The sequence below is a fragment of the Hyaena hyaena genome, unplaced genomic scaffold (genome assembly GCF_003009895.1).
Source record: "Hyaena hyaena isolate Hyena2069 unplaced genomic scaffold, ASM300989v1 scaffold_871, whole genome shotgun sequence".
NCBI classification, from domain to species: domain Eukaryota; kingdom Metazoa; phylum Chordata; class Mammalia; order Carnivora; family Hyaenidae; genus Hyaena; species Hyaena hyaena.
The window spans coordinates 350,195-361,261 of NW_024081500.1; the positions used below are offsets into that span (position 1 = coordinate 350,195).

General features: G+C 41.3%; 1 protein-coding gene across 1 annotated transcript; it reads left to right on the plus strand.

The window, feature by feature from the left end:
* The first annotated feature begins 1,960 nt into the window (after positions 1 to 1,960).
* Positions 1,961 to 10,748, plus strand: LOC120222352 (vomeronasal type-1 receptor 4-like). The gene is made up of 3 exons (XM_039220152.1): positions 1,961 to 1,986; positions 6,864 to 6,950; positions 9,764 to 10,748. Exons 1-3 carry the CDS (start codon positions 1,961 to 1,963, stop codon positions 10,746 to 10,748), a joined length of 1,098 nt encoding a protein of 365 aa, XP_039076083.1.
* The last annotated feature ends 319 nt before the right edge of the window (positions 10,749 to 11,067 follow it).

Below are 11,067 nucleotides of genomic sequence, written 5' to 3' on the forward strand. Positions count from 1 at the left end.
AATATAACACTGTACATTAACCAACTAGAATTAAAATAAAAACTTTAAATAATCAGACTTCATGACCACTTGGGTGAAACCACATAGTCACTCTCAGTGAGTTTTACACTACTTGCCGTAGGAGCCAGCAGGGGTGGGTGTAGGTCTAGGACCCAATCTCTCTCTACCAGCTCAGCTCCTGGCTCAGGACGTATTTCACCTTCCCATGTGGCTTTGGCACTGAACCAGTTCAAATGCAGGAAACCCCCTTTTTTTCCCCTGGTCCCTTTCCCCAACCCCGTTTTTCCTTCCAATATTTTTAAAAACATTTTTTCCCCCCTTAAATAGTTTATTGTCAGGTTGGTTTACATATAACACTCAGTGCTCATCCCCACAAGTGCCTCCTCCACTTACCTCGACGCTTCATACAATCCTTTCCTTACAGTTTCTACCTCTCAGACAAACACAGAGAAAACCCACTTACTTCATCCTGTTGGACTCCGTGTGACCGTAAGGCAGTGGGTATGTGGGAAGGAGGGCATCAGGGCCCTGAGATGTGAATTTATGACAGTGTGACCTGCCCTCCCCTCACACCTGCAATTAGCTTTTCACCTGGAGCAGCACTAGCAGTGACAGGTTGGGGACCTGAGAATATTTTTGCCAACGTTCTCCTCACTTGCCAATTACCAAGAACAACTACAAGTTTCTAGGTAGCACCTCTAGAGACCACTGGCATGTGGAAGAGGATGCAAAGCCTGAGAGAGAGAAGCAGCCTGGGCAGGAGGCAACATGGGCCCAGGACAGAGGGCTGGAGGGCATGTGAGGGAAGTGAGACACAGAGTCCAGGTCTAGGGCTGGGGTGACAGAATGGAGAGAAGTAAAACTTTCCAAGTTATAAACACATGACCTCTTAGGAGGAAGAAAGGACATAGCATTTGAAATAGATGTCAGTATTAATCTGAGAAAGACATGTTTCCTCTTTGTTCTTCAATTCTTCACTTACTTTCTGACTCTCTGAAAAAAACATATTTTGTACATATATATTTTTTATGGCCTCAGATACCCCTTCTTTTATGGTTTGCACTGTGTCCCATCAACCTGAATATGCTGAAGTCTTAACCTCCAGGACCTCAGAATGACCCTTTTTTGAAATAGGGTCATTGCAGATGGAATTCCTTAAGATGCTATCTAGAGTAGGGAGTCTCCTAATCAACATGAATGGCATCCTTACCAAAAAAAGGGTAAATTTGGAAAAACAAATGTACACAGGGTGAACACCACATGAACTTCTGTGGCCACAATCCAAGGAGGCAGAAACTGGCTAGTGGCCTGAAAATATTCTCTGAGGATCATCAAAGGGAACACGGCCCTAAGGACACCTTAATCTTGGACTTGTAGCTTCCAGAACTGCCAGAAAATAAATGTCTATTGTTTCAGCCACTCCGTGTAGGCTCCTTGTTATGGCAGCCCCTGCAACTTTCACACATGCCCTTCCACCTGCTTCCCCACAGGCAGAAGCACCTCAAATGCAGAAAAGTCCACCCTTACATGTCCTTTTCCAAGGGAGGGATTCAAAGAAAAGGCAAACAGGTCTGATTTGAAGGAGATAAGACGAGTTCTCCTTCTCTGTCTTCAGAGACATGGCCCTCCTAGAAAAATCTCCATCTTGCTACAGCACTGGGGACAGGGCTGCACCAAGATCCTACAGCAAAACCCAGGCACAGCCGACCCCTGATACCTCCCCAAGGGCCAGAGCTTGGGCTTCACTCCCAGAAATGAGTCCTGAAGACATAACAGCTCACAGAATGAAGGTGAGGGAGGTGGGAAGCACAAGTAATAGTGTTTCTGAAACCCCATGCTGATCCTAAGTGTCATTGACAAACAGTAATGGATGGTGAGTTTAGATAAAGAGCCTGCTGTAGGTTTACATTTGCTCTTAGAATACATTTTCTCCTTTACATTTTCTGTTAAATTGGGCAACATGATAAGTGAACATTTAGTGAAAAGGTACGGCATGAGGGTCCGCAGATTGTGGGATATTACATCCTACAGTCATTGCAAGGGCAATCTCCAAAATATGCATGCCTTGTGGGACCTGCCAAAACGGTGGGGGGATCATCCCATTTCAAGAAATACTGAGACCTTCCTCATGTGCACAAAGCAAACAGACCAATTATCGATACCCTATGATGTGTGGGAGACCCAACATTTAACCGCTTCTCTAAATTATGAAATATTATTGTTTCTTCCTAATACTATAGGTATGTTGATTTTTAATCCAAACAATACAGAGAAGTATTTTGTTTTGTTTTGTTTTTCTTTGAATTCCAGTTAGTTAACATACACTGTGATATCAATTTCAGGTGCACCTCAAGTACACCCTTTAATCCCCATCAGCCCTATAACCCATGCCTCCCATGCAGCTCCCCTCTGGTAACTATCAATGTGTTCTCTACATTTAAAAGACAGACAGACAGGGCACATGGGTAACTCTGAAGTTAAGTGTCCGACTTCAGCTCAGGACATGACCTCAGTTCGTGGGTTTGAGCACTGCGTGATATTCTATGCTGACAGTTCAGGGCCTGGAGGCTGCTTAAGATTCTATGTGCCCCTCTCTATCTGCGCCTCCCTGCCTCATACTCTGTTTATCTTCAAAAAATAAATAAACATTAAAATTTTTTTCTTTCATAGTTTATTGCCAAGTTGGTTTCCATATAACACCCAGTGCTCAAACCTACAAGTGCCCTCCTCCATGTCCATCACCCCCCTTCCCTTCTCCCCCACCCCCATCAGGCCTCAGTTTGTTCTCAATATTCAAAAGTCTCTCATGGTTTGCCTCCCTCCCATCCCCAACTATTTTTCCCCTTCTCCTCCCCCATGGTCCACTGTTAAGTTTCTCCTGATCCACTTATAAGTGAAAACATTTTCAATTTAAAAAAATGGGTCATCAAATCTTAGCCGGATACATTCAGTATCAAGATTTTTTCATTCACCTTTTTAAGTGCATAAAGAGGAGTGTTAAGATGAAATGACTCATTGATAATCATCATGGAATAAACTGAAGTATTTGGGGAAATGCTGGAGATCTATTTCTATTGCATAAAGATATCTCCTTCACAGACTAATGCTCAAGAAAAACTATTTGACTGTAAAGTAAGGCCCGTATAACAAGATTTATGTACACATTGAATCAAAAGAGAATATATTAAGAGGTGTGTATTTATTTTTATGTCATTTTTGATATAATATCAGACATACCCAAGTCTACATTGAAAAACAGAAGAAACCTAAACATGAAGAAAGTCATTACATCTGGACATCAAAATCGCATCAGTTGTTGGGTATCAATACCTGATGTAATTGTTTATCATAAAATATGTTTCTACATTTACAGGCACACCTTGGAGATACTGCACATTTTGCTCCAGACCACAATGTAAAGTAGATATCTCAAAAAGAATTCAAATGAATTTTTCACTTCCCCAATTCTCGTAAGTCATGTTCTCCAAGTAATGCAGTCTATTGAGTATGCACTAGCATTTTATCTACATTATATCTAGAATGGCACTGTGCATAATGATTAAAACATTTAATTGCAGGAAAATTCTATTTTCTGAGAGTTAGTGAGTCACAAACCTTTTGCTGGTGGACAGTCTTGCCTCCTTATTGAAGGATACTGACTGGTCAGTGTGGGCATTACTGAAGCTCAGAATGGAGTTGGACATTTCTTTCTTTTCTTTCTTTTCCTTCCTTTCTTCCTTCCTTCCTCCCTCCCTCCCTCCCTCCCACCCTTCCTTCCTTCCTTCCTTCGTCCCCAGTGAGATAGAGGTGGCAACTTCTTTACAAAAAGGCTTCAGTGGAGTTTACGGCATTGATTCAGGCTTCCTTTCACACTGATTTCTCTATATCTTGCAATGCTCTCATAGCATTTCAGCCACAAAACTACTTTCAGAACTGGAGTCAGTTCTCTCCAACCCTTCTGCTGCTTTACCAACTAGGACTATGTACTCTTTTAAATCTTTTGGTGTCATTTCTACAATTCTCACAGCATCTTCACCAGGAATCGATTCTATTTCAGGAAAACATTTTCTTTGTTCCTGCAGAATGAGCAACTCCTCCTCATCTCAAGTTTGATCATGAGAGGGGACCCTGGGTGGCACAGTCAGTTAAGTGGCTGACTTTGGCTCAGGTCATGATATCATAGTTCCTGAGTTCCGGCCCCGCGTTGGGCTCTCTGATGATAGCTCAGAGCCTGGAGCCTGCTTCAGATTCTGTCTCCCTCCCTCTCTGTCCTTCCCCACTCGCACTCTGTCTCTCCCTCAAAAATGAATAAGCATTAAAAAAAATCAGGTAAGGAAACAGATTGATCAACAGATTGCATCAACAGCCCCATCGACAGACTCAAAATATAATTGAGAATCTCTTACTTCTTCCACCACATCTGCAGTCCATTCATTCATTGCACTTGCTATCTTATAGGGCATGGTTCATGATATCACAAAACAATTCCAAAAATGACATCAAAGATTACTAAACATAGATAACTATGAGAAGAATAGATAGAGGAAAAGTCTGAACTATTGCGATAATTCACATAATGTGACACGGAGACACAAAGGGAGTAAATGCTGTGAAATTGATGCTGAATGACTTGTTTGAGGCAGCGTTGCCACAAACTTCACTTTGAAAAAACCACAGTTTTGGCAGCCATAATGCAAAGTGCAACAAAGTGAGGTGTGGCTGTTAGGTTTCTGTTGTTGCTGGAATGAATTTCCATGAAATCAGCAGCTTCAAGCACCGCTCATTGATTTTCTCACAGGTCAGTAGCCGAGGAAGCCCAAAGGTAGATGCTGACTCTCCTGGGCTCTTACCTACAGCCTCTGAAGAAGATTAACCTCCACAATGATTCACATTGTTGCCTGGGGTCCTTCCCATGGAAAATCACCCTGAGGCTCCCTCCACCCTGACAGCCAGAAACAGCAATATAAATCCCCCTCCTGTTTCTAATCTCTTCCTCTACTGCTTCTCCCTGACTTCTGATTTCAGGGTCATATGATAATTTGGCCCACACAGATAATCCAGGATCATCTCCCTGTTTTAAACTCAGATCATGAGTTTCTTAATTACATCTGCAAAACCACTTTTACCATGTAAGGCAATTTAACCAATGGATAACACCAAGAGCCTGCTACTTTATTAGGACAAAAATAAAAATATAATCATAATTATGACCATACCCACAAATCTGTTACCAAGGATTACTTTCACATGGCTTCACACGAGAAAAACAAAACAATACTTACAATTTTTAAATTATGTTTTATGTTTTAGTTCTTCTCTAAAGCATGTATTACATTTCAGAGAGGGTCTACTGAAGAAGAACAACTTCATCGAATCACTTTTGGACAATGAAAATTCTTGAAGATCTAAGTATGGGGAAAGGTCCAGCCTGTCACCTCTTGCCAACGAGTGCCGAGTACAAGGGCCAGACACACCCCAGGCACACCATCCACCGCAAAGTCCCATAGAGGAGTGAGAGTGGGATAGAGGGCTAACCACTCAATTGTCTACCTGTGGCATAACAATAACATTAAATTTTGTAGGGGCATCTCACAGGATCAAGAATTTTGCATCATGGGCCCAAAGAAAAAACCGTCATGAGTAATGGGTGACTCCATGTAAATGAGAGTATTGACCAGTGGGGAAATGAATCAGTGACTCCTAAGGGGCCACACCTCCAACCCCTGAATCTCCATCCTGATCCCCTCTATACCTCTGTTGCCTTGAGAACTCATCCTGTGTTCCTTAGGTCCTGTCCATACCTAAGAACCTACCCCATCACCTTCTAACTCCTTAATTTGCACTTATAACTCCCAACTCTACCAGACCCTTCTACTTCCACATCCCACCTCCAAGACTCACCTACTTCGAATAGTTTCAAGGTTGGATACAATTTGCCTCTTATCTGATCCTGGTGCTTTTATTTGTGTTGGATACTTCCACAACATCAATTTCTATGGATTTTGTCTATTTGTTTAGACTACTAGTACAAATGGGATCGATATACTTAAAATATACTTTCTTAAAAATTTCTATATCATCCATATCAAACTTTTTACCATATACAGTTTTTTAAAATGTTTATTTTGAAGAGAGAGAGAGACAGACAGAGTGTGAGCAGAGGAGGGGCAGAAAACAGCAGAGACACAGAATCTACACAGGCTCCAGGCTCTAAGCTGTCAGCACAGAGCCAATTGCGGGGCTGGGACCCATGAAACATGAAATCATGTACTGAGCCGACGCTGAACGCTCAACCCACTGAGCCACCCAGGTGCCCCTCTATATCATCAATTACAAATCTATTAGCATTTACTTCTACAAATGGGCCCAATAATTTCTAATGTTAAGAATGATGACAAAGTTTGTTTTACTTTTATTACATTCGAAAAATTTTCAATTAGCTTGATACCACTGATCTTCAGTACTTCAATATTGGTTCAGTTTTGGCACTCAACATTAAAAAATACGTATTTGGAGTACAGCTTATCAAGGAAGCTGTTTCTCATTGGGAAACATCAGCTTTGCTGCCAGGACCCCATGTGTCAGAATTGAGTAATACCTCCTCCTTTCCTCTGAGACCCTGTCTGCAGTAGGGATTATAAAAGTCACACACTCTCTCAAACATTTCAATTGTGTATTCCAAGATACTCAGAAGGAACTTTTAATTGGTTTGGATCATTAGCAGAAACACTGAACTGTCATTATGGCTATAGGAGTCATGAGAATTGTACTTCCCAGGGAGGTGAGGTCACAGGTTCACAGCCCTTTATCTGAGTCTGGCTGCTGCCCTCCCACATACACTGGTTGTTGTGACCTTCACACAGAGCCAACAGTCCTGACAACAGGAAAGCATCCAGTGAGGACTTCTACTTCAGCCTGAGAGGGACGGTTTATAAGGAAATGAAGTCTGAGTAAGTACTTGTGTGTCCAGAAGGACTCTTTTGTGGTAGAAATAGACCCAATAACAACACTAGAGGAGGAGGAGGAATAAGTCCTCAGTTCAGAGCTGAGCAAGTGAAGAGAGATGGGTGTGTCCGTCCCTACACCAATCCTGATGACTCCTTTTTTTTTTACAAATAGTTTATTGTCAAATTAGTTTCTACATAACCAACCCTGATGACTCCTAATATAAGGGAATGATATCCTCACTGAAGAGGACTGTTGGTGAATAATGCCAGTGATAATAAAATGGGTTTTCTTAGCTCCTAAAAGACTTTAGTTAACAAATTGATATGCTCTTCAGATTTCCTTACAAGAACCAAAGCTCCATTCTCTGTATTAAGAGACATGTGCTTATAATGCTTTTGCACTTATAAAAAAGAGCAGGATGGAACTATCAGAAAAACATCACCTTGTATAGAAACCATGGTTTTATTTCTATAATTTAAAAAGTGTGTTTGGGGCCCCTGAGTTCTCAGTCATTTAAGCATCCAACATGGACTCAGCCCATGATCTTATGGTTCTTAAGTTAGAGCCCCACAGGCGGCACTGGTGGTACAGAGCCTCTTGGGAATCTCTTATCTCTCTCCCTCTCCCACTTGTGCTCTCTCTCACAAAACAAACAAACAAATTAAATAAATAAAAGGAAGTGTGTTTAGAAATTCTCGTTTGGGGTTTGGGATGCACTTGAGAGAGTTACTGTGTCTGTACTGAAATCATCTGTGTTTACCACACTCCAATGGTTATGAGGAGAACGATTTCCTTCTTCTTGTTAGGGAAGCAGCATTTCAGGTAAAGATAACTTGCTCATTATGGATTCAGAAAACAATTGTGAGGACCTAATGCACATATGGTTTTCTCTGTGGTTTAGTAATATTCTAACTTCAGTCCCAGGATCACTACTCATTTCAAGATAATTTCAATTTCTCCTGTGCATAAGGTGTCACATTCGCCAGATTCTATTTCATGTATGCCTCTTGTGGTTTACTGCACTGCACAAATCCTGCCCAATAGCTAACAGATATACTTGAATGATTAATAACTGAGGAGTATATGACCCACATTAGGAATCACTTGGTTTCTGGCCCACATACTTTTATCACATACTAGTGTTTTGTCTATCATGTTTTAGGAACAAAGTCACATTGTTCAATAATGTCCACTGTATCTGTGCTCCACCAGGACAGCAAACAAGGCTTTCTGCTGCCAAATTAAGAACACATAATCTTGTTTGATAAAATCCTACTAGTGCAGTGGTAGGTTTCTTTAGGATGACACTGAAATTACCGGATTTGTGTTTTATTACAATCTTGAAAGCCTCATTCATATTTATTGTTGGCCTATACGATAAATCTGTCAATACAAATGGAAACTTGTTACACATGAAACTATACCATAAACTACCAAAAATAGGAATTAAAACAGCAAGGTCTCAAAACTAAACTAAATAGACAGGTGAACTATGTGAAGGAACAGCTAACAAGGTTTGGTAGGGGAGCAATGGTCAGAGCACAGACTTTGCAAACAGCCCAGACAGCTTCTTTCCTCCCTCTGCCCCCAAACCTGCATGTGAATTTACACAGAGTGCCTGACGTCTGTATCCCAAAGTTCTACTTTTCTTTGCAATGAAGATAATGCAATCCAAGTGCCTATTACATGCAGTATGAAGACGTATCAAAATACCAGAGGAACAACCTGCATGATAGCACTGATTCATGCAAATCAAATGTACTAACTTCCTTTTTTAAAAATTTTAAAAACATTTTATTTACTTTTGAGAGAGTGAGGGACAGATTAGGAACAGGGGAGGGGCAAAGATAAATGGAGACACAGAATCTGAGGCAGGCTCCAGGCTCTGAGCTGTCAGCATAGAGCCTAATGTGGGGCTCAAACATGTGAACCACAGGATCATACCCTGGACCAGTGTCAGATGCTTAACCAACAGGGCCACCAAAGCCTCTTCTGAGAAGCTTCTTAACAACATAAATATTAATTATTTTTCAGTTAAACTCTTGGGTTTCATTTGATATGATCAATATAGTCTACAACACATGTCTCAGGGAGGCTCCTCAGGCTCAAAGATGATAATAGGTCATTGAGATCTGACTGGAGTCAAAGCATCTGCCAACAGGGATGGTCTACTTAGCAAAGTCCATCAGGGAAACCGGGCACTTTCTCTCACCCTTACTATTATCTCTTCCTTTTCACCCTAATTACAAACTCATGTCCAGAGGTTTAATTCTCAAGCACCTGTTTCTATCCAAGATATGATCATTCTCCTTAAAGGTATCCACAAGACACTGATAGAGTTTCCTTGAAACATTTCCTCAATGATTTAGAATGTAGTTTTGTTTTCAACCCACACAGTGTTGGCAGGGCGTGTCCAACGGCACCACTGGCCATTAAGCATCTCTAGCCATTTGGGTCAGAACAAGCAATGACAAGCTTCAGAGTTTTTCTTTAATAAATAAATCAGTAACATATTCAGAAGTGATTTATGCCATGACATAGGTAATGACTCACACTGTAGGTTTCTACCACTGTGAGTAAACAATATCACTTTTCTGAAAATGTTCTATTAGTATTAAGTGTTCTTTCCACATGCTACCACTTACCTTTGCTTCTTCCAGGATATACTACTATATCTTTAGTGCTGACTTTTCCTTGGAACATCCTGGTACTTCTCTCCATCTTCTCCTGCCTCTTCAAGTCTCTGACATTTCCAAAGGAGCAAACCACCAAAGTGACTCTTGTCAAAATCTTCAAGGAAACTTTTTATTCACAGGAATGGTTCTCATAATTTAAAGACAAACATACTGAATGATAGAATAGGTTCCAGGGATTTGACAATGGCAATCATTTTCTTATCACAGATGACAGTTGGAATCCTGGGCAATTTCGCTCTTCTTCGCCATTATGTCTTCCATTACCACATGAAAGGGAGGCTGAGATGCACAGAGTTGATTCTCATGCACCTGATTATAGCCAACTCCTTGGTGATGCTCTCAAAAGGTGTCCCCAAGACATTGGCAGCTTTTGAGGTGAAAGATATCTTCAATGAGTTTGGATGCAAGCTTCTCTTTTATGTTCAGAGAGTGGGCAGGGGAATGTCTATTGGCAGCACCTGCCTCTTGAGTGTCTTCCAGACCATCGTGATCAGCCCCATGAACTCCTGTTGGAAGGATCTTAAAGTCAAAGCTCCAAAGTACATTGGCTTGTCCATTTCCCTCTTCTGGATCATATATCTAATAGTAAATCTTATCATTCCTATGTATGTGTTATCTGTGTCAGGGAAACCGGGCAGCCAAAACATCACAAAGAACAGGGATTATGGATACTGTTCTACATCTGACCATGACACACTCTCAGAGTCACTATATGTAATACTGATAGTATTCCCTGAAATTTCACTTACTGGGTTGATGATTTGGGCCAGCAGCTCCATGGTTTTCATTCTGCACAGGCACAAACAGCAGGTCGAATACATTCACAGAGCTAACCATTTCCCCAGATCCTCTGTTGAGTCTAGAGCCACACAGAGCACACTGGCCATGGTGAGCACCTTTGTGTCATTTTACTTCCTCTCCTCCATCTTTCATGTTTGTATTGCTTTTAAGGATAATCCCAGCTGGTTGCTGATGAACACCAACAAACTAGTTTCTGAATGCTTTCCAACTGTCAGTCCCTTTCTGATCATGAGACGAGACTCCACGGTATCTAGGCTCTGTTTTCCCGGGATAAAGAACATATTTCCTAGCAGAAAACTGTAGGTGGTATCATTTTGAAGAAGAGTCAGTTGGTAGTTGGTTATTCACTCATCTCACTGGAAAACTCAATGCAGCATCCTATGTTTTTAATTTTCTTGATGTTTATTTATTGGTGAGAGAGAGAGTGGGGGAGTGGCAGAGAGAGAGAGAAAGAGAGTATGAAGCAGGCTCTGTGCTGTCAGCACAAAGCCCAGCATAGGGTTCAATCCCATAAACCAGGAGACCATGACCTGAGCTAAATTTAGTCAGACATCCAACAGACTGAGCCACCCAGGCACCCCAATACAGTATCTAACTTAGTAAACAATTGTCATTCTATAGT